At 39.9% G+C, this 25,556-nt stretch overlaps 1 protein-coding gene across 1 annotated transcript in view; it reads right to left on the bottom strand.

The window, feature by feature from the left end:
* igsf9ba (immunoglobulin superfamily, member 9Ba) overlaps nt 1-25,556 on the bottom strand; it is a 79,144-nt gene that overhangs the window by 29,646 nt on the left and 23,942 nt on the right. Inside the window, exons 3-4 of the mRNA XM_060888758.1 lie at nt 21,498-21,644; nt 10,413-10,564 (exon numbers count right to left, since the gene is read on the bottom strand). Coding sequence (XP_060744741.1) covers nt 10,413-10,564; nt 21,498-21,644 — 299 coding nt within the window. The remainder of the gene's footprint in view (nt 1-10,412; nt 10,565-21,497; nt 21,645-25,556) is intronic.

Genomic DNA, 25,556 nt, shown 5'->3' with positions numbered 1-25,556 from the left:
CTGCCTCACCACCAGCGTTCCCAAGATAGGCTCTGGATCTACTGTCACATCGACCAGTATAAAACAGTTTGTCCAACTTGTCTAATTAGTTTGCTCCGAGTTACATACGCTACGTTCTAAATTTCCTTGAGCTTTGAGTTCTGTGACTACACATAAAGCAGGTCACACAGCATGTACAGATTGTGACAGATCATTGCATCATGGTATCAGAATAGATCACAGTAACAAAACAAGGTGTAAAAAAAAAAATCATGATAAATCAAGATAAAGTCATATTTTATGTACTGCCTAGGCGTCTTGTTCAGGAACCATCGAGATGAGTGATGGTTCAGTACCACAGACAGCAACCATTCCAGTTCTGGCAATGTATCCTGAGCACCTTGTTTATTAACACCGGAAATTAAAAATGTATGACATATCTAGGTAAACTAACCTGAGGGGGGCACAAGGTGTATTTTAATTTAAAATAAGGATTTTTAATAATTCAGTAGAATGCTAACAATATTTTTGACAAAATAGGGGGAAGACAGAAAGTTAGGGGGAAGTCGTGGCCTAATGGTTAGGGGGAAGTCGTGGCCTAATGGTTAGAGAGTCTGACTCCTAACCCTAAGGTTGTGGGTTCGAGTCACAACTGAGGTGCCCTTGAGCAAGGTACCGAACCCCCACAACTGCCCTGGGTGTCGCAGCATAAATGGCGCCCACTGCTCCGGGTGTGTGTTCACGGTGTGTGTGTGTTCACTGCTGTGTGTGTGTGCACTTTGGATGGGTTAAATGCAGAGAACAAATTCTGAGTATGGGTCACCGTACTTAGCCGTATGTCACGTCACGTTTAATTTAAAATTATGCCTTGGAATGTGATGGGGACTTGGTGAGATGTTTCATATAGTGTCATTTATTTTCAATGACAGTGACTTAAGGCTTTACCCTCAAACAGCATGGCTTAGATTGGTTTGGCAAATTCCAATAATCCTGCACGTTGTCTCTGCAAGTGGGGTGGGGTGAATGTGTGCTCATGCTTCACTCTGGGATCCTACTGATTTAATGATCACTCTAATACACTATTAAAAGGAATGGTTCTATATAGAATATAGATTGGTTCTATAAAAATTGGTTCTTTAAAAATGGTCCATCATTTTCTTTATTATTATTATTATTATTATTATTATTATTATTATTATTATTATTAAATGTTATTCCAAAAGATCTCACATCATTATCTACATAGAGATAAATTGTATTAAGCAATGGCAGTGATTTCTCATGATGCATTCTCAGAATTATAGAACCGTTTTAATATCAATTGTTCATTACTCTTCAAGAGTTCTACAAAGAACCAATGGGGGGGGGGGGGGGGTTCTATTTAAAACCCCAAAGAACATGTTTTTTAAGAATGTACAAAGTATTTCACAGATCTGACCAAGTCTATTACCATCATAAATGAAAATGATCGGAGTTGAGTGTATATTTGTGTTTCTCTGAAGCATTATGATCAGGATACTTTTACAATGCATGGGTTTGCATTTGAGAAGAGGTAAAATCTAAATATGACCTGAACATTCTAGAATAATATGGGGAACATTTGTTTTGTGTGTAAAAACAAACAAAAAAAAATGTTTGTGTGTAAATTTGTGAGAAGTTCTGAGCTTAGGAAGGGTCCATTGAATTTGGTGAAAATGGTGGTCTGGAACTTGTTTCCACCAGTTTCCTCAGCAGGTATCTACGGTATCAAGCTCGCCACTCTGAGCTCTGCATGCAGAGTAAGGTGGTCTGTTACTTCCAGTTTCAAATTTAGTGAAGCAAAGAAAGAGCTGCTATGCACACTTTCACAAATCTCTGGTAGTTGCTCTCATGTGTCATGACTGATCTCACCTGTTTTCAGGTTACTTCCCGATTTACGTGTGTATCTCCACAAAGCATACACCCAGTTTCCTCTGTGTTCTACTGTTACTGAACCATTTGATTTTGTTTTTGATCCTTGCCTTGTTCTGTTTTTGTCTGTGCCTAGTCTTTAAAATCCTGTTTTTAGGTGGTCTGACCGTTGCTTTTTATTTCACTCTTTATTGTCCAATGCTCCTAATAAACTGCTACCTGCACTTGCATCCACTTGAACCAATCGTTTCACACAAACACAAACACACACCCACACACACACATTCACAAAGCACTTTATTAGAAGCACTATACGAAAACTTTCTTATACTTTGTTAACACCAGTCTTTACGGCAGGGAGCCCACAAGACTTTAAAAGCTGATGCTCCGGTTCTGACATGAATGCATCACATAATTCCTGCACATTTTTCAGGTGTGCTTTCATACTGTTCATGGGTGTAAATTTCATTTAACAGTAGGGGGGGGGACAATAAATATAAAATTTATTCTCATGAGCAATTTTTGAAGGGGGACACAAATAATACAGTCTAATTGTACTTATAAAGATATGTCCCCAAAGTGAAAAACTTTGCTTTTATCATTATTATTGAGACTGTGTCAAGTTTTTCTCAGGTTCAATGACAAAGCAGATTTTTCTTCAAAACTATTTATTGCATTGTTTGTGTTGTTTACAGTTAAGCCATCAACATACACTAAAATATAAACATGACTGTTATTGTGAAAAATATATAGAAAATAAGTAATGTTTTGTAACAAAATCAATTATTAAATAATCAATTTACACTAACTGCTCTATGTATAAAAACAACAAAACGGCTTTGGCGTATTAGTTGCAGTGCACTATGCAACAAGCTATTGTAAACAAGCTAACGTTAACTAGATAAGTAATATTTTAATCGCTAATATAGCCGGATTATATATTCATGGAAAATTACATCGGTAATCAGCATTTTTGCCGCAACTAATTTATGAATGAGTCTGCATCAACTACATTAAAGAGAATCGCTTTATTTAAAGTGAATAAAATCCCCTACTTAATGGAGTTCAACATTAACTGAGCCGCAGCCACACACCTGACTCGTGTGTGCAGAGTAGGTGAGATGAACTGGGAAAGCAGGCAGTGGGTCAAACCACTGTGAGGAAGGGGAGGGAGGGGGAACTCAACTGTTTATAAATGCATTTTATGCGTTTGTTTTTTTTTATACTTACACAATTATTTAGGTATACATACATATATTTTTCACAATAGAGAGTGCGATATTTTTTAAATAATTTTTTTGGGGGACAATCCTCGGATGGGGGGACATGTCCCCTCCGTCCCCCCCAGGATTTACGCCCATGATACTGGGTGTCTCCGGTTCAACCACATCCCAAAGGTGTTCTATTTGAATACAATACGGTGACTAGGAAGGAAACTGAAGAACACTGCCATGTTCATGAAACCTTGAGACGACATTTTGCTTTGTAACATGGTGCATTATCATGCTAGAGACGTGTAGTGTTTGAAGGAGGGTAAATTGGGTCTATGAAGGGATGCACATGGTCAAGCAATAATTGATTGGGATTAACAGGCACAAGGTGATATTCTGTGCATTCAAAGAGCTCTGATCTGCATTGCGTCGGTGTTGTTGGAGCCAAAGGAAAATGATAAAGCACAAACAGACTCATGATACATGAAATGGAATTGTGCAACAGATTCATGGTATGGAAAAAAACAAAACAAACTTGATTTGTAAAGTTCGTCGCGACAATCTTTGATGTTGGCTTTGACGATGCAAGTATTCGCAAAGGCCGGTGCTTTTTGGAGGCAAGTGGACATAAGGGTCAGTGTTACTTTGGAAGCAAGTAGAAAGCTAGGGTGCCAAAACATTTGGAGGTAAGTGGAGACGAGTATGTGACGTCATCCAAATACTCTTAAGGAAGTTCCCCACATTGGGCTGAGTGTTTTGATACGTCACAAGTCCATGTTGTGCTAATTATTAATTTTCAGGTGACATCACATAACGTCACGTGAAATCATCAGAATACCCGTGAGGAAGTTCCCCTCATTGTGCTGAGTGTTTTGATATGTCACATGTCTATGTTGTGCAAAAATTTTTATTTTCATGTGACATCACGTGACGTCATGTGACGTCATCAGAATACACGTGAGGCAGTTCCCCTCATTGTTCTGAGTGTTTTGATATGTCACATGTCCATGTTGTAAAAGGTTTTTTGATTTTGCATATATTGGGGGCGGGGCTACGGCACAACCGAAAGACCAGTCGGTACACCAATATAAAAGTTTGTTCAGAGTATCACCCTAAAGGTGCTGGCCAGTTTGGTGTAGATAGTTAGAAAGCTTGCCAAGTTATAAACCTCCAAAGTTTATAATGGGAGTCTTGGGGAAAAAAGGCCACTTTGAGACCCGGTACCGGAAGTACCGGTACTCGGATCGCTTAGAAAAGTCATATGGCTCGAAGTGGTGCATGTGGCTGCAAATTTGGTGCATGTGGCTCTAAAGCCCTAGGAGGAGTTAATCTTGATAAAATTTTGTCTAAGCTTAAATAGGAAAACAGAATGTTGGCTTCTACAAAGCCAACATAATGATGCCATCTTAATGATCCCATCTCCCAAGTGGGAACAGAACTGGTCCAGGTATAGATATGGCAAATCCCTCTCCCTTCCATTCTAACTGCATATATCCTGAACCACCTTCTTCAAATCAGCCCTGAAGCACATGATTTCATGTTATCAAGTCAAACTGCAGTGAAAACACAAACTACACTAGAAATAATGTCCAAAGCAGCACATCCCTGTTCCTAGTCTCTAAACAGAAGAGACTACACACTTTAATTTCTGATCCGTGTAATTGGCAGATTAACTTTCTGTCTGTATTTCATATTCATGTGTAAGTTTGTGCTGAGAACTGTGAGAATTTGTATCCCTGGCATTTAACACATCAGGGCTGAATTTCCCAAAAGATTCTGAGCACAAAGATCATAGTTAAATAGAGTGAGCATCCCATAAGAGTTGACTTGAGTGGCACTAAAGGACACTTTAGTTGCACTTTATTTTCCTCCTTGAAACTATTCCTCTGATGAACTCTAAAGGATTTTTGTTAAGATTTCCTGAATTAAGAGGAAGGACATTAAATGCTAGAATGAATCGGGTGAGTGAAATAGAAATACAGTAAAAATGTTCGTTTTCATATATAAAAACAATAACCTACATGCTTAAATGTCAAAAATATTTTCAGCATAGTTTATACATGTATAATAATGACAGGATTTGTATTTTAATCCATCCATCCATCCATCCATCCATCCATCCATTTTCTATAGTGCTTATCCTACACACTGTTGCAAAAACCTGGAGTCTATCCCAGGGGACGCATGATGTCTGATGCATAACTGCAGCGTTCATTTGTCCAAGTAGAAGGGAGCTGTTTTAAACTGATCCCAAAAGCGGATACATTGGACAGTGTGTCAGTCCATCACAGGACATGATCACACCCAGACTTTAACAATTTAGAGATGCTCATCAGTCTACAATCCATGTCCTTGGAGTGGAGAAAGAAACCATAGAACCCAGAGGAACCCCCTGAAGCAGCAGAAGCACATGGGAATTCTCCAGAAGTGGGAATTGAACCCCCAACCTTAGGGATGGGAGACAAGCGGGCTAAAATCCAAGTTTATTGTCCAGGACCAGTACTATATATATAATATATCGTCGCTGCCGGGCGGAAACCTCGTATGTCCAAATTTGGTCAATTTCATATTTTTTCACATATCGATGCTATTGGTCAGTCCCATGTGGGTCTGTTATTTTTACAAGTTATTAACCAATCTAAAGTCTTGAAAATAGCTTGAGTGCAAATCTCATAACTCCATTGGTCACTTCAACTGTCCACCTCTTCTTCACTCCGCGGGAGAGATTCGCGGCATATTTCTCCTCAAGAAGAGTCGCAACGAATCAACACGTCTTCTGAGGTAAATGTCTTCAAAACACTGGGCTCAAAGAAAAAAACATCTTGATCCCCACTAGTTCTGGTGCTCGTCTGAGGACAGGAATTTAGCGTTTACCCTGTGCACTGCAGATAAGGTACGGCATTTTTTTCATTTCCTGAAAATTAACGGTTTTGGAGATATGAGGATTCCGCCCGACAGCGACGATATACTATATATATATATATATATATATATATATATATATATATATATATATATATATATATATATATATAGTATATCGTCGCTGTCGGGTGGAATCCTCATATCTCCAAAACCGTTATTTTATATATATATATATATATATATATATATATATATATTTATATATATATACTATAACTGAATTATAATTTTTTTATCAGAATATATATATATATATATATATATATATATATATATATATATATATATATATATATATATATATGCTGATAAAAAAATAATAATTCAGTTATTATTAGTAATGGGACATTTTTGTTACTTGGATTTACATAAATTTAATTTCATTAAATTCACTTCACGTTTTGAGAATTGGTGCATAATTGTGCATACAGTAATGGTGCATTGGTGTGTATTACTTACCGTACCACCTGGTTTGATTGCGTATTTGTTTTAGTCATATATTTCTCTTTAAAAGAAGTTTTAAATTTTGCCAGTATTTGGTTAGGTTATATTTATAGTTTTAAGATACTTTGTGCCATAGGGCTCTTCCTTTGGAAGGCACCATTAAGGTTGGAAAAGTTTAAATCTTGACAAGTTTAGACAGAGCAGATGCTAGACATGCAAACTCTGAGAGCGTTATTTAATCAAACACTTATTCATGCTATTTTTTTGTTTTCAAGTGTCTATAATTATTCTGCATGCTGTGCTGCCAGCATATCTGCTCAGAAATCAGTGTTTTTACTACTCCATCAGCACTGTGTCACCGTCTGACCAACTGCACTGAAGCCCCAGACAAGAATGAGTAATAAGCTATAAACGCCGCTGCTACTGAATACACTGAATACATGAACGTTACATCACAGTAAGTAGGAGGCTGAGGAAGGAGAATATGAGTACAGGATCTCTGGGGAATGAAATAGTCTGCCTCTCTGAGACAAGATCCCCTTCTTCCTGATCTTTACCCTGTCTGCTCCATCTTCACATTCCTGCCTTTCTCAGGCTTCCGGCCATGGCAGCCAGAACAGAGAGCACGAATCCAGTGACCGTCTCACCACTCTTCTTAAAGGTGAGGTCATGACATACTGCTTTGCTGGAAGTGTGAATGACTTTAAAAGGGAAAGCTTAGAGCCTGGGTCATATTGTAAACAGGGGAATAAATAAAATATACACTTAATTGCATCCGCATTTTGCATGAAATCCAGAACACAGGAGCAGCCAAATGTGTCTATGTTTAACTGTGTCTCTGTTTAGGACAAAGCCAAAGCAGTGTGAAAATCTGGGCAATAGTGTGGGGAATGTTTCATCTCCAAAGCTGCTGCACAGGAATTTATAGTGCTCTTGCCCTAGCTGAAAGCAAACACTATAGGGCAGGGCTATAGCCTGTTCATTACATGTAGCTTAGTAACTGTGGGTCCTCCATCCATGCCCTGGCACGATTTGCACCACAAATGTGTAGATGATTAGCAGCACATTCCGTTCCATCATGCTTGAGAAAACAATGTTAGTAATCCCAAGCATCTATGTTTTTAACATACAGATTATTCAGACTTGAACTGAATAAATCAAAGGGAAAAGAAATTTGGTGTTTAATTTACTGGGGTTAACAATTAACCCTGTCGATTCATAATCTGACGTTTTACACTGTACATACCTAAACCCTGGCTTAGCCTTTTTATTTGCATATTTGTGCTGTCAACAATCATGACAGGATAAACGCAGAATACGACCTCTTTAAATAACGGCTTGTCTCATGCTTTTGCTTCATTGAGAAATAAATGACAGTCTGCCGTTCTGCATCTGAACAGGAATTGTTAGGTTTTTTTGGTCTTTTTGAGATTGCATAGTTGACCAGATGTTCACTGATATCCATCTTCTACTAATTGTTTCATGTATTTCCTCCCATGACAGCGAACACTCCTGTGATGTTCTGTGTTTTGCTGCCTGATGCTACTCAGCCGTTTTAGTTAAGTGTTACAACGGCCTTGATTACACTACATATGAGACGCCACAGTATGAGACTAACACAGCAAAAGCGCTGCTAAGATTTCTTCAGAGCAGGGTTTCATAACTCCAGGTTCTAACCTAATATGTTCTAACCATGCTTCTGAGGGGCTTTTTACACCTGGTCACTTCATGCGTTTTCTGTGGTCAGATAACTAACCGATCATAAAAAGACCAGGTCTAAATGCCCTCCGAAACGTTTTCGAGACGAATATAAATCTGATGGTTCAAGCCACTTCAGGAGGTGGTCTGGGACGCATTTCAGATGAAACTGGACAGGTGTAAATGAATGTGGTTGTTCAAGCCACATACGTCAGCGCTATACTCCTCCCAAACGGAAGTACGTCACTCGCAAGTGATCTTCCACCCAGGTGTCTAGTCGGGTCTTAATGCACCGCTGCCTCTAGCAAAAAAGGCAGCAAACAGTAAATGCTGTTTTTTGTAGCATAACCGTCGTAACAAGTTTTTTCGTCTTCTTTTTGATTGCATTCTGAAAACTGCATACACCAAAGCGTGTTCCGTTTCAATTACCCCTGAAATGAGGTCAAATATATTAGCATTTTGGGTGGGAGTAGAAAGATCGGATTGATATCCGATTCACCAAGACACATTTATGTGGCCTAATGTAAATGGAACAGTTTTAACAAATCAGATAGCTATCAGATCAGAGAAAATACATGAAGTGACCAAGTGTAAAAAGGTCCTAAATTACAATTGTGAACCGTTTCTCTAACCGGATTTAAAAGCAGAGTTTAGAACGACAATAACCCCAAGGTTAAGTGAGGTGTGAAAAGCCCTTATGCTTAACCATAGGATTTCCAAAGATATCCAAACAACCTCTCATTGCTTCTATCTTCTTCTTCTTTCGGCTTTTCCCTTTAGGGGTCGCCACAGCGAATCATCTCTCTCCACCTAACCCTATCTTCTGCATCCTCAACACTTGCACCCACTAGCTTCAAATCCTCATTAATTACATCCATATACCTTCTCTTTGGCCTTCCTCTTTGCCTCCTGCCTGGCAGCTCCATGTCCAACATTCTCCTACCAATATAATTGCTCTCATTGCTTCTATGAAATATATAATTAGGGTTAACTGATTAGGACCATTTTGTCTAACCCTTACTCTATATGTATTATAAATTCTGATTTTCTTTTCTCTAGCACGAGTGCTCTCCAATGCGGTCGCTACAGTATGCTTTTGTAATTACAACATATACAAAACTGTTATAATGTTCTACAAATCAATTTAGCAATTTTTGGAATAACCGAGACAATTTATAGATTTAATAACAAAAAATCACTTTTTCCGAGCTGTTTAAATCAAAAAGCCACATATATTTGCATTAAGAGTTCTTAAATCATTCAAAAAAAAATATTTCGCCTTAGTAACTGGTGCAATTCATAATAGAGTTACTACACTTTTAAAGACATATATAGAGTCCCATTCCAAAGTATAATATCCATCTGTCCATTTCTGTATGCAGGGTAAAAGGGAACCTGGAGTTTTACACAGGGCACTAGAAACACATAGCAAGGGACCAGGGCACAATCACACACACTCACACACCTATTCACACACTACGGACATTTTAGTGATGCCAGACATGTCTGTGTAATTGTGGAGGAAACCGGAGTATCCAGAGAAAACGTGCTATGTGCTAACCAACAGGAGCAAATGCATGTCTCTTGGTTAGTGATTGAAAAGATTTAACTCCAAGCATCACCAAGATCTACACCCTGAACCCTGAAAAGCTCAGGTTAAACAGGTTATTGTGTTATTTCAGATAAAAACATCTTCCAACAGAATAAATGTAAATACCGATGTTTCAGCATGATCAGAGCATTTCCAATGCCAAGACAACATCATGGAGTATAATGGGTAAGAGAAAAGACAAGAGAAGTTCAGTCTGCCTGTTTTATATATTTTTTTCCTTTCTGTCTCCGTCTTTCAGTATTGGTGCTGCTCTGATGTGTTGCCAGACGAAGCCTGCTGGAGCCAGACTGCCTGAATGTTTCTGTCATATCCAGCACAAGCTATTCTCACACCCTTCTCTCTCATCTTGTCAATGTTTCAGACTCATTCCACACAATTGTGCACCTTCGTCTGTCGGCTCATCCCACACGACAGCTCCTGACGGCTCTTTTTTAAGCGTTAATTCTTTCCTTTCAAAGCAGGAACGCACAATGGCTTTATTAACACAGCTCGAATACCATGTCTCGTAATGAGGTGTTAAACCAAACCTGTATATGTGTTCTGGATCCCACTTCTCTGATACTGGGAACAATTCACCAGGGTAAACTTACCCCTGCAAAGAGAGATTCCATCACATCAGACTAATCACTCAGTGAACCCTGAGCAGACATTACCATGTATTTTTTGTTGGTGGCCAACTGCTCGCCCTCTCGCAGCCAGGTGACCACAGGCTTGGGGTTGCCAAAAGCTGTGCAGGTCAGTGTGATGCTGCCTCCCTCCCTGGCCTCCACATACTGCGGTGGCACATCCATGAATGTAGGCGGAGCTGGTGAATAAAACAAAACAAAACACATCAGATTTTACCACAAGTCAGTAACCACATTCTACAATATTTTGTCACAATTTTAGTTTTTGTGCTGTTTCTAAAAAATGACTATTCAATTCAATACACTTTTATTTGTATAGAGCTTTTAACAACGGACATTGAAGACTTCTTAACACATCTATGTTTACAGCACCGCTCATATTTACATGCTGTCATGACGCGGAACAGAAGCGGACCCAAATGCAGGATAGCTAAAACAAAAGGGATTTATAAACACAAAACAGGAACACGGACTCGAGACAGGACTAAACAAAACCAAGACCACAGTAGATGCCACGCTGCACGAGGCAACGCGGCACAGTTAAATACAAAAGACAATGATGACACAATAAGGATCAGGTGTGACGACAGGGAGGAGCAGACGAAGGCGGGGCAGACACGTGACGAGAAACGTAAACAAATGCACGTGGCCAGAGTCCGGGCCGAGTCCTTACACATGCTGCTTTGCACACCACAATTAATGCTGCCATCAAATGCAGCAGTAAACAATAAGAACCCTTTTATTGTTTATAATCCTCTTATTTTTCACAAATGTTCAACTGGTCGGTGCTTTTTTGTGTATTTGTCCTGTAGTGCTTTGTATTGTCTGTCTGTACTGTCTTTTGTCTTGCACTGTTTGTACTGGGTTACACATGATGATTTTTTGTGGCTAGGACAATTTACTTCAACTCCTTAGCTCTGTGTTTTATGTAGCACCATGCTTTTGGAGAAATGTTTCATTTCACTATGTACTTTGTCAGCGATTTATGCTTGAAATGACAATAAAAGCTTCTTGACTTGACTTCACCAAATATTCTCTAAATATTAAATGTATCTTAAAGGTTAGTCACGTATGTTATTCATCTATTTTCTATAGCACTTATTCTATTCAGGGTCACCGGGAGCATGGAGTCTATACCAAAGAGCTCAAGGTACGGGACACCAAGGACAATGTACCAACCAGTGTTGTGCTAGTTACTAAGAAATAGTAACTAGTTACAGTTACTAGTTACTTCATTCAAAATGTAATCATCGGGCATCAAGGCAGGATACACCCTGGACGGAGTGCCAACCCATCGCAGGGCACACACACTCTCATTCACTCACGCAATCACACACTACGGACAATTTTCCAAAGATGCCAATCAACCTACCATGCATGTCTTTGGACCGGGGGAGGAAACCGGAGTACCCGGAGGAAACCCCCGAGGCACGGGGAGAACATGCAAACTCCACACACACAAGGCGGAATCGAACCCCCAACCCTGGAGGTGTGAGGCGAACGTGCTAACCACTAAGCCACCGTGCCCCCCAGATGCCAATCAGCCTACAATAAGTCTTTGTCCCAGGGTAGGAAACTGGAGTACCCAGAGAAAACCCCTGAAACACAGGGAGAACATGTGCACATAGAGCAGTGGTAGGACTCAAACCACCAATGGGAAGATATCAGGCAAAATGTCTGTCATTAATAAATTAAAATTGTAATACCTCAAGTATATTATGCTAATAAGGCAAATTAAAAATGCACAGTGTAGTAAGCAAAGTTCCATGCCCATGCCTACAGTATGTAATCCTTCAACATGCAAGCTAGAGTTTTTCCTGAGGATCAAAGCTTAGTGTGTCCAGCCTCTAACATATTTATAAGAACCATCATCACTCTCATGCTGTCTCGTACACCTGGCAGATTTACACATGGCATTAACTCTTAATGGCAGGAGAATGCTGGGACTCTGGAATGAAGCTCTGAAAAGGAGGGTGTGTATGGAGTGTGTGTGTGTGTTGTCATTCTCCTACAGAACTGCTACTGTTCAGAGCACGGCTACATCTGCCCATCTGACACCTGCAGAGCAAGTGCAGACAGACAGACATCCTCTCTCTCACCCATGGCAGGAAGAAAACTGCTGCCTACGTAGGACACACACAAGAGTGTTAATAGACCACCACAGGAAACTGACACTGTTGGGCCTTTCAGCTTCCATGGGAGCCAGACAGCACCTGCCCTCACAAAGAGGCTTTTGGACAAGAGTGGAACAGCCTGAATACTAATTTAGTACCAGTGTCAGTGTTTCACAAGAGGACTCAACTGTCAAGAGATGCAACAGCCCATAATAAACATTGGCAGAATATGTGTGATGCAGTTTTGGATCAACACTGCCTGGGATTTTGGTAGGGCTAAAATGGGTGTATGGTTTCTGCTTGGCTGCAATGAAAACCTGGAAACATACCTATGTACAGAACATATATACTGTAGGTTGGAAGTTGTGTCTTATGTTGCATAACCGTGCTCCAATTCAAAAAGCGCTCAATGAAGCTGCCATGTTGTGTTGTAGGCCTAATCGTTGCAGAAGTCAAATTGCAATTTCTGAACCGCTAATCCACTACAGGGCCACATGAAGCCTGTAGCCTAGCCCAGGGGACATGAGGCTCAAGGCAGGGGACACCCAGGACAGGGTGCTAGTCCAACGCAGTGTGCAATCAAACACACATTAACAAACTCACATACTAAAGACAATTTAAAGATACCAATTAGCCTACCACATAGCTTTTTGGACTCGGGGAGAAAACCAGAGTATCTTGAGGAGACTCCAAAGCTTCCCAGTGTCAGGACTCTTCCCGGACTTTGGCCATGTGCCTTTTTGTTTATGTTCGGTGTTCACATGTCTGCCCCGCCCTTGTCTTTTCCTCCCCGCCTCTGCACACCTGTCCCTCATGTCTGTTAATTATTTGTATTATTTAATTGAGCCGCGTTGCCTTGTGCAGCGCGGAATCCTGTTGTCGTCATGTCTGGTTTTGTCATTGTCCTGTTTCTGTTTAGCTGTCCTGCGTTTGGGTCCGTTTTTACCCCTGTGCTCTGACACCCAGAGGTGTTGAACTGTAACTGCAATTACAATTTCATAAACTATTCACAGCTGGTGGTGTTGCATTAACATCAGGAGAGTGTGATTTAGAATACAAGCAGAAAAAGGTGATGGTTGATATGGCACACCTGTATTTCACAACCTACAACTCCCTTTTGTTTACTCTCTATGTTTGAGCAGCTGTGCTACCTCATTTCAGCCAAACGAGGGCCTTACCCTGGCCTCAGCATGAATCCAGATGTTAGTAGACCACATGTCTATATTTGCAAGTCCAGGAAACACAAACATTGTGATACACACTTGTGGGCTCTCATCCATGCCATCTCCACAGAATTTATTCTGGCAAGTATATACAGATGTGCTCTACAGGCCAGACACTTGACAGGTCGTTTAACCACCAACATAGGTATGTCATAATATTGTGGTGACCTTCCACACTTTCCCTAACACCTTTGTTTCTCCTGTTGTCCACAAAATGCCACAGTACTCTTGAATGAGACCTCAAGAAGCAGGACAATTGAGCTCTCCATATGGAGGTGGACCAAGTGATCTTCCAGTATTGGATAAGTTCTGGGAGAACAAGATGTGGTGTACATTGCCTTTATTGAATATAGTTTATATTAGATGAACCAGGAAGGTAGAACAAGGTAGACCTGTAACCAACTTGTTACTTCTTACGTCACTTCTTACAACCTCAGGCCTGGGGACTGACAAAGCAATGTATCAGTTAAAAAACAAAACAAATGTGTAGCCAATGAGCAGTAAGGGGTGGGTCTTGTCAATATGCGGCGGAGAGAGTGTTCAGTGCGCATGTGTGACATTAACAGAAAGCCGTTTTAACATTCACATGGAGGATAAAAACAAAGAAAGAAAGCGAAGAAAGGCTTATGATAAGGCACAAAGTAGGACCGTGTTAATATAAGATCAGCTTTCCAGCGCTGGAGAGAACTGAAGGAGCGGGAAGTTGGCCGCATATTCACAGATTGGAGTTTCCCGAGTAAATAACTCCTGAGCTAAACACTGTTACTACACAAAACACGGTTGTAGCTGCCTCTCTACATTACTACGATAGAAAAGAGGTGTTATTTGTGTAGTAACAGCGTTTAGCTCAGGAGTTATTGACTCGGGAAACCCCAATCTGTGAATATGCGCACATGCGCACTGAACACTCTCTCCGCCATTTTGACAAGGCACGCCCGTTTCTGCTCATTGGCTACACATTTGTTTTGATTTTTGTTTTGTTTGGTGGTTTTCAGTTTTCTGAAGCATTTCTCAAATACTGGAGACCCTACCTTTAAAGGCCTGTTACTATTGGTCAGGCATTTGAATGTCGTTCAAATGTATGATGTTTCTTTTGCCACAAATATCAGTTGACGTATGTGCCTTTCGGCTTATTTGCAATTATTCCATGCTGGACACGGGTCAGTCAGTAGAGTCACCCTACGTGGCCATGAGTGCCAAATGTGCCCTGTCCGCAGCTCGAGACCAAAATGTTTTTTTTCCTAATGCTGGTGAAATATTATTAAAGGTTTGTGCCTACTTCTTAAATCTGACCTGTCTACTGAATAACACCCCCCAAAAAAGGAGCATGGGTCTAATCTAGTGGCCAGAACAGTGACCTTTGTTCTGTTTAAGGAAACTTTGTGTTTAAGTCTTTTGCTTCACTTCTCTGATTTTATGCATTGGACAGAGAAAGGGTGAGGGTTGGGAGGGGGATTTTGTCCCAGGAAATGGAGAATCAAAGACAGTGGGCAATGGTGTATGAAGCAGGTTGCAGTTTAGCAAGAGTCTGCAGCAGCAAGAATATGTGATTTGAGGGAGGAGGGTGCCGACTGATGCAGCTGTATTTTATATCCCATACCGTATTTATGTCTCTCTCTCTCTCTCTCTCTCAGTGATATGAGTTCATATGTGGCTGTGAGTGGAACTAAAGCTCAGCAGGATAAGTAGTGAGTGAGCTGTAAATCTGCAGTTATGGTTGTTTTTAAGTATAATGTTACTGACCGTGTCATGTGGCATGAGCACCGTGTGTTCTTATTCCGAGTTTGCTATTTTCTCTGAGTGTCTCGCTGCCAGAATTTAAGGCTAAAGCATAAATGTGTGTGTTAAATCATGTGTCTTGGTATTTGTAAGTTGATATTCATATGTGGCTGTTTATACTCGCTGTTGTGTATGTCACTGTATATATTCCTCAATTCAATTTAATCTTCACTTTGTTTTACGGAGAGAAAAATGGCCATCTGTTATATATATTGCTGATTAAAACTGAACAATATTCCAATCCAATCATAAACATATTACAGTCATAATGCCAGTAATCATTTTTCACACCTTAGGTCAACATTAGAAATTACATTAGAAATTATTGAATGCACTGTAAGTAACTGCATTGTAATTTTGTATCTTGCCAAGTAAAGATGATAATGAATTGGACTGATTCCTGATATGGATTTTATCAAACCAGATAGTCACACTAATGTTTAAAAATCAACACAAACCAGCACAAAACAATACAATTGTCAGGTTGTGAGCTGGAAGAAAACATACTGTTAATGACAGAATTTTCATTTTCAGATAAAAAAAAAAAAATGGAAATAATTGAGATAATAAGATCCCACACACAGAATGTTAGCAGGTATCTCCTGTTCGGTTCCAGTTACAAGCACAAACGCTGTATATTTTTCTTGAAGCGTTTGCTTGAATTCCTACACATATGATGAATTTCAAGTAGGCTTTGTGGCATTTAGGTGCAATGCAGCAGCACTAGCGTAGCAAAAGCGGAGTAAGGTCACAGAAATCCCATCGTATGCATGGTTTTTAAATGGCCTCGTAACATTAAAAACCATATTGCTTCAGAATGAGCAGTAAGTGCTATTGTGATTTTATAATCCATTTAAAGGTGAAGGGCAAATGTGTGTGTTAAATTGTGTGTCCTTTCGTACGTGAGCGCTCACGTGTGCGTGAAAGCGAGATGAAGTGCACAGAGCCCTGCACATGAGGGTGTGTGTGTATGTGTGTGTACAGTAAGTGAATTGTGTTCAGAACATAGCAGGAGCACGTAACCTAGAACAATGACCAATAATGCAAACAAGGTGGAGGCTGAAAACCAGCAGCAGCAGCAGAGAGGAAACAATTAACATACATGCATATGTTCCTGCCTTCGTCGCCTGCTGCAGCTGTGTAGGTGACATTTAACAGGATGAAACACAAAGGACTCTTTCACACTGTGCCAAACACAAATGCTAAATACACAACAGAGGCACACCAGCACAATTTACCCTTCAACCCTGAACAACTCTGTGCGTTGCACCAACGCCTATAGTCTATGCTGTGCTCAAACCAGCAGGTAATGTGAGCCCAAGGTACCCTCGCTGGGGTCAGTGTTTAGAGTTTGGAATATTCATGAGCCTTGGCTCGCATGCATATTTTTAGTGAACAAATATCGAGCGCATACTAAGAGCTGACAGCTCGCTGCTAATTATAATGTTCCTGTGGATGGCACCTCAGCATCTGACAGCAAAGGAAAGAAATACCAAGAGCTGCTAAGCCTCGTGATGAACGAGCACAACTCAGCAATCAAGATACAGCCAGCAACGTCAGAGCAAAATGCAGAGAACAAGACAACAGAGCCACACAATCCAGTGCTTCAGTCACATAACTCTCTGTTGCGGTCACCATATTTGGGGTCAAATTTCTGGCTTCAGTGGGCAATGTAAACAGAACCAGTGATAATCGATGGCTAAAATTACTCACATCATTTCAAAGAGAATAACAATAACAACAACTATATATATAATATATATATATATAAAACTCTCTGGCCACTTTAATAGAACACCTGCTGATTAATGAACTAGTTGAATAATCAACTAATCAATGCATAAGCTTTCACATCAAACATCAGCACGGAAAAGAAATGACATGTCAGCTAAAGATGGGAAAAAGTGATCCTGTGCCCACAGTAACCTAAGATTTCCGTTCTTAAATGACAGATGTGGAACCTGATCCGTGTCAGTTTTTTCTGATGTTGTAACCCGCCTGCCAAAACGTTTGGCTCTTTTGCCCATCTGACCTCTCTCATTAACAAGTTGCTGTAATCGTATTTTTACCCCATTCCTAACATGTTCTTAAGGTGTTCTGCTTTCACTGGCCTCCCTTTTTGTGCATGCATCAGATTCAAAACACTAATGCTTACCTACAAAGCCAAAAAAGGACCAGTTTCCTCTTACATCAAAGCTCCTGTCACTCCTCGCACTGAACCTCACTCCCCCAGATCTATCAGCACGGCTCGACTGGTCCCAACATCTCTCAAGGTAAGAACTAGGTATACAGCAAGAATGTATTTCCTCTAGATGTCCGAACAGCTGAGTCTCCGGCTGTCTTCAACGACGGCTGTCTTCAAACGACGGGTGAAGACCTACCTCTTCCTGAAACACTTAAACTAGCGCTTATTCTCCTTGTTTGTTTTATGTGTAATTGAACAGAGATTTATGCTGATGGCATCCTGAGTCTGTAACCTAGTGAACCAGTGTTGATGTATTCATTGAGACTTCAAAGCACTTTTGTACGTCGCTCTGGATAAGGGAGTCTGCCAAATGCCGTAAATGTAATGTATTCCTAATAAAGTGCCTGGTGTATAACCTATAACACAATCATTTACCATAGACTGGAGAGTGCCTAAAATATTTCTTGAGAACAAAAACAAAATGTCACCATCTGGGTGGGTAAACGTTTCAACAGTAGGAGAGGAAACCTTTGTCGTTAGAGTAAGGGACGTCAATTTCAACTCAATTTGTGACAGCTGTCCCGTAATGTAGATACCTATGACCATGAGGATTTGCTGCACTGCTGCTTGTTGAAGAATTAAGTATTAGCGTTATCAGTATAACAGTATGAGTTATCAGTATAAATGACACACAGACACAGGCACCATCAGAGCCGATCGGCCCTATACGCTCACAACGCAAGTTGCGTAGGGCACCGCAAATTACGCAAGGCCCCGCCTCCCCCTGCCTCATTTTACAGCGCGTGTTAATGTTTACTGTGTAGATGATGATATGAAGCGGAGCTATCCATCTGGCCATGAAAAGAGAAAAAAGAAAAAAAATGAGAGTGAAATGCGAGAACAGCAATCAGGTAAACTTGTGTTCTCTTCGAGTTTGATGTCAGCAAGAGCAAATAACAGTAAAGTTAAGTTGATGTGTCTCTAGTCTCTATCTGACTAGCTAAATTAGCTGTGCAGTGCTGCAAGTGCAAGTGTGAATGTGTGGCAAATGATTTACATGGCTCAGGGGTCAGGTAGGAGGGCCCCTTAGCAGAATTTTGCTTAGGGCCCCAGGGAGGTCAGGATCGGCTCTGGGCACCATAAATGATGATGTGATGTCACATGAAACAGAAGGGTACGAGACAGGAACCACGCACAACCAGAAGTGACCGTAAATTTGAAGTCATACGTTTTCAAGTTACTATGTGTTTCAAGTTCTCTCTGAAGCTTTGGTAATAATCAGCTGGACATATTACATATAAATTACATCCATGAACCAGTAAATAAGTATGTTTTAGTACTTCTAGCAAACCAGTTTGCAGCTGATATAAATAAGCAAAATCAATCCAAACTCCACACTTGAACAGTTCAAGCTGAGACCAAAAGCCCAGGTGATCATTACGGTCATTATCTCATTTCTCGTTTTTCCTGCAGCTCCTACATGTAAATTAATGAATGCTAAAAACCGAGCAGACCGAAGCTCCTTTTCACATGTTGTGCAGTCAGAATATAAAACACACCGGTGTTGAAATTAATCAGCCCTATCAGCACATACACAAAGCCTATAGCGGCTTTGTGATAGTATTAATATGCGACAGAGGGCCTTTTAAAATTGACCTTCAGGCAATGATTACAGAGTCATGAAGCAGGATAGTAGTTTTATATTGTCTTTACGGATGGTATTATAATCATCATCTAATAAAATGCAGGAAACCGGAGTACCCGGAGGAAACCCCCGAGGCACGGGGAGAACATGTAAACTCCACACACATGAGGCGGAGGTGGGAATCGACCCCCCAACACTGGAGGTGTGAGGCGAACGTGCTAACCACTAAGCCACCGTGCCCCCCCCAAATAAACTGAATCTGGGAAATTTTTATTCACTTATTTATTGTCACGCTTTTTCAGTCAGGAAATTAAATCTGAAGCTTATTCCAGGCCCACTTGGTGCAAGGCAAGAATATTCAATTTAATTTGTTTTTTTTTTATAACGATTTTAACAATGGACATTGACACAAAGCAGCATATAAACAGAAATATATAAAGTCAATATATAAAATTTAAAAGTATCCCAAATAAGCCAAACAAAGGCGATAGTAGCAAGGAAAAACTTCCTAAGATGATATAAGGAAGAAATCTTGAAAGGAACCAGATTTGAAATGAAACCCATCCTCATCTGGGTGACGCAAGAGCGTGAGATTATAAATAATTTATCTTCTATAACTGAGTACTATATGGTCGCAAAAGTATAGCTGTCTAACCAGGAAGATCATTCTAGGTATAACATGACTACAAGTAAAAGAAGTCTATCTTGCTTAAGTTTAGTGACAGAGACTTGAGTGCAGAACTGGGGGAATACTGTACACCCTGAATGAGTCATCACCAGTCCATCACGAAGCATCTCGCACTCACACACTCACTCATTCGTGTTCCTTGACTAGTGTGCACAGACATTACATCCACTGCTTCGCTGATCCAAGTATTAGTATTACATAATACACACAGCCAGACATTTATCTTGTTGAACAGTGTAGAATAGAAGCCTTTATTTTGTCAAGTATACATTTCAGCACAGTGAAATTCTTTCTTCACATATTCCAACTTTGGAGGTTGGGGTCAGCACCCTGGAGCAGAGGGGATTAAGGACCTTGCACAAGGGCCCAACAGTGGCAGCTTAGCAGTGCTTGGGCTTTCTTTCTTGTCTCAAACATGATGGTTTTGTGAGTGCTATGGCACATGGGATAAATATATTGTGCAGGTTTGCTTTCAAAATTGTAAAGGCTTTATTCCAGTATAAATATTCTTCATTGTTTGAATAAGAGTAAAGCAATGAATGAAAAGTGTTACACTTCGTTTCTCCTCCATTTCCCAGCTTCATACACCACTGATTCATTGGTGAGTATGAAATGAAGTTGTGATTACTTATCTTTCCATTATACACAAAGGGTACAGGTATACTGTAGAAAGAAATGCCTATTAGCTCGGGGTGTGTGAGCCTCTCAAGATGGTAGAAATAAAGCCTCCACCCAATACACACTCATATACTATGCCAAGACATACTGTACACACCATCTCAGCAAACTGAGCTTATCACATCTAAGTAACAGAACAAGGCAGCACATCAAGCAGGCTTGAGGCAACATCCTAGAAAACTCTGATCTGATAAAAATAGTAAAGGCACGCCACAGCGCACAGCTTATTTCCAACAATGATTGAGCGAGTTCAGTCTCTTCTGCTCCCTGACTGATCCTTTGGAATTCGATTTCACGTTGCTCAGTTCCCCGAAGGATCCAAACGGTCTCCACATGACACACAAGCAGCCTAAAAAAGGCAGCACATGAAGAAACGCAAGTCCGTTTTGCGATCACTCAGAACGAGCACCAGCGCCGGATTAGACGGAGTCCAATCAGTCATTCTGTTTTCAAACAATCTCTATTGCAAACCTGACAAAAACTCGTGCTTGCGTTTTAAACATGAGCTTCGATATGTCCATTGGGAGAAAATAACAGGCAATGTAATCAGTCAAATACAACAAGGCCGAAGCTGTACATTTCACACATGCTCCATTTTGCACAGTTAAATCATTTCAAATATATTTTAGCTGGATGAATCACTGACAAGATCATTAGGCATAAAAAAAAGCTCATTCATTCCTGCAGCATGAGTTTGCTAAATGGACATGAGAAGAGGAAGCAAGCAAAGTGCTTTGCATTCGTTTTCTCTAGACTATAAAGGTTCTCTAGTGGTTGCAGATGTCTGGTGTGTAACTAACCGTTGACTGTGAGATGGACCCAGCTGCCGTTGTGGAAGGTGTCGTAATGCTGTTCCAGCATGAGAACCCTGCACTCGTACCAGCCTTGGTCCTCCGAGCGCACCTGATCGATCTGCAGAGACGCCTTGCCATGTAGGCTCGTCCTACCTACAGTAAACACAAACAAGAACACGGAATCCTGTAAAACAGTCATATTCATCTCTCTGTTACAAGAAACCACAGACAATGCAGGAGCGTTATTTGTGCCCACATCACAAGGTATTCAGCGGTTTGATTGGTCAGACGTTAGTGATTTGTTCTCTATATAAACACGGCTCGCTACAGATTATGCACTGTATTAAAGTGCTTGCTTGAATGAATACGTTACGTTATCGTTTCTCGTATGGTGAATGCTCACATAATTTAATTCTACCAATATACTGTGTTATTAAAAAAGTCTAATCAAAGCTATGTGTAGCTTTTATAAGATGAATGTTTATTTAACATTTAAACAAAAACACTCTACACTGAGGTAAATCTGGCACTTTAGGGCGACTTTGTTATGACTAACCTGACCAGCTGCATTTTACATTATCCTAATTCATAGCTTTATCCACAAACATTTGCGTCTTGAGATAAGCGCTGCTTAAGAAATGGACTTTCAAAACTATAAATACTACATGCCATTACTATATAAAACAGTGAAATATTCATGATGTATCAATCTAAACCAATTACATTATGAAATCTCGTGAAGATTCTCATGGCCTTGACAGGAACTATAACTACAGTATTACAATAATGTGATTAAAGCATGAGGTATAAGCGCACAGCCGTAAAATAGCTGGAATAGCGATGTGTGCCAGTATAATAATAATAATGTCAGTATTAAATCCTCACTAAGTGCACTTAACACAACTCTTTATATTGCCGTATAGAAACAATACACTAGATTTCATCATAGCGTCATTTACAATCATCTTGGACTGTACAGGGAGAGCAAGTCAAGCTAGGACAAAGATGTACATGCATACTTTATGGCCAAATGTATGTGAACCTTTATCCCAAACCTTTGCCACAAAGTCAGAGGCACATGCTTGTAGAGAAGGTCTTTGTCTGCTGTGTTATTAGTATTTCGCTTTACTGGAACTAAGAAGCCCAAAAGTGTTTTAGCCTGATACTGCACATGTGCACAATGCAAGCTCCAAGAAGACAAGGCTTTCCAAGGATGGCTTTGAAGAACTTTAGTAGCCTAAACAGAGCCCTTACTCTAGCCCCATTAAACACCACTGGGATGAACTGGAACGCTGATTGCAAGTCAGGCCTCCTCTAGTGTCACTAATGCTTTTTTGACTGAATGAACACCATGAGTTCACCACAGCAAGGTTCCAGATCTAGTAGAAAGCCTTTTCAAAAGATCAGAGGCAATAGGTATCGCAGCAAAATTTGCTGGATGCTAATGAATGGATGCTCAACAAGCAGGTATCTGTGTAATGGTCAGGTGTCTGTATACTTTCAGGCATCTAGTGTATGAACATTTCTTAGAACTGAATAATGCAACACTGTGTACCCGAAGTACTTGGAAAGCATTAGTTGATATTGAAATGAAAACCCGGCCACTCCTCCTTACACTGTGCATAGAAATAAACGATATCGAAGAAGTTCAAAACAAGAATGAATATAAATAAAAAGAAATAAGAATAATATTTTAAAAATAGAATCTAGTATGAATTTTGTTACTTATTACATGTAATAACAGTGCTTTATGTGAACGGTTCAAAATTGAAAGTGATGTACTGAATGTGTGGTGTGTTACATGTAGTAACAGTAAAATGCACTGTGCAAGAATTTCAGTAGAGTAACATGGACTCCTAATGGAATTGAGGGATCTGATAGCTTCTTCCTTCAGGTTATCAGACTCCTCAACACGGACATGTCCACAATGCAGATCCCTTACAAATTATACCCTATAATGCTATCACGTTACTGTATACATTAAAATGTAGAGCAGTTGAAATAGTAAATAATGATGGCTGTGTTAGTCCTTCATTAGCAGTAAGGGAGTAAAATAGTGTAAATAATTTGACATATGGTTTTGCTTCTCTCTGCACTGAAAGCAACCACATGAGATTTCATCTCTCATCTCCACAACGGATGACTTTCCTTGAGATTAAACATTGGCATATTGACAGTGTGGCCAGCCTTCACGCTTCACAGCACTATATTATTGACCAGTAGATATCATAGCCCTGGGATCACAAGCAGTACCTGAGAGAGGAAACTGCAGGTTTCCAGAGCAGAAAATCAATATGCCATTGGGAAGCAGGGGTTGCAGCCTTGCAGTAAAGGAGGTTTGTATAAGAAAAAAAATCAGAGCTTTGGAGAAAACACGTCTATTTTTGCACAGGGTGATAAAGTGCTGATGAGGGGAGGCGTCAGCACCGAGGTTATAGAGCAAATCCACGCTCTCTTGGCAAATGAAAAAGATTATCTCAGCTAGTACTTGAGAGGCACATTTCCTATCATCCTGACTGTTCACTGTAGCCCGATTGCTCTCTGTGCTTCTCATCTTGGTGTATCATAAAGTCATTTTTCAGTTCCTACTCATTGGTTAATGCAGGATGAGAAGCAAGAGCCAAGCTTTTTAGCTGCTTTATGAACATAATCCATATTCCAGCGCTTAGGAATAAGGTGTAGATTTGTGATTGATATGCGGTAACTTAGGGACTGTTGCACAAAAGTTTACATGGTGCAAATGCAATTTATCTGTATATATGCTGTTCCAGCTGTTCAAAATTACATTAAACATGCTGCAACAGTCACAGAATAGTTCATTTCCAGGTTTACTTTCATTATAATGGATAAGGCATGATGTACTAATTAAGCCTAATAAAGCAGCTCGTGTTATACAAGAGGAATTTTAAGTTAAAGCAGTGATTTAAATTCTAGCTGTGACTGACATGGTACTGAGTTTTTATGTTTGCCAAACTAGACACAACCTATAATGTAAATAGGATTCTACTGTGTGATAATGAATAAAAGAATACGCCTGACCACAAGTGATGTTTCCTTTCCTCAGAGAGAGAGAGAGAGAGAGAGAGAGAGAGAGAGAGAGTAAGACAAAGAGTGGAGCTCTGTCACCTTTAGAATTATCTCAGTGGATAAGCCAATGAGTTCAAATCCCAGGACTACCAAGTAGTATTATTACTATAGTTAAATAATACAATTATATATTAATATATTAGTATTATGTACTTATATTGTAATATAATGGTGATAATTATTTAAAATTTAAAATTTGCATGTAGGGTGACTTTTTAAACAGCATGTATCTGTAAATATATATATACATATATACATATATACATACAAACATGTTTTCACAAAATGAAAAATAATAATGTGCGTGATCAAGTCATGGATGAAAATCTGGACCAGTCTTCTGTGCACAGACCCAAGGGCCCAAGAAGTCGGAACCACAATTTGCACAAAGTTAAGAAACCCTGCTCCATAGCTACATCAACCCTGCATTGCAGAGTCAAACGTTTACATTTACAGTTTACACTCTAAGATGTTTATATTAGAAATTCTGTTAAAATATTACAGCTAGACACCAAAATCAGCATTTGAACAGTACATGCCTCATATCATGTAATTTGTACAGTCACTGAAACCCTGTGTGTTATGTACAGAGTAGATAAAAATGTTGCCCCAAATATGGTTGATGATGCCACAAATATGCAAAGAAGAAGGTTAATCCAAGGTTAAGGTATAGATACAGTGTTTAAACGTCATATTATGAATAGCTAGGATTATTTGTTAAACCCAGTTGAAGTATCTGCAAAAATATAACCCAGGATTCCATTTACCCAGCGTTTACCATCAACTTGGGAAACTAGTTAAGGTGTGACTAACTACCCAGTGACAAAGGGTAAAAACTCTCCTGCAAATCTAAAGAAATTGGCTACACAACAACTTAAAGACAGTAGAAAGAAACCCCATCATTATACCTTCACAGTGAGTGTTTATGTATATATTAGTTGTCTGTAGGACTTTGAGTACTGAATCCTCTGTTATTGA

This window comes from Tachysurus vachellii, chromosome 15, assembly GCF_030014155.1.
Source record: "Tachysurus vachellii isolate PV-2020 chromosome 15, HZAU_Pvac_v1, whole genome shotgun sequence".
Lineage (NCBI taxonomy): Eukaryota > Metazoa > Chordata > Actinopteri > Siluriformes > Bagridae > Tachysurus > Tachysurus vachellii.
Note: the sequence above shows the minus strand (reverse complement) of the source record. Positions and strands in the feature narration are given on the sequence as shown.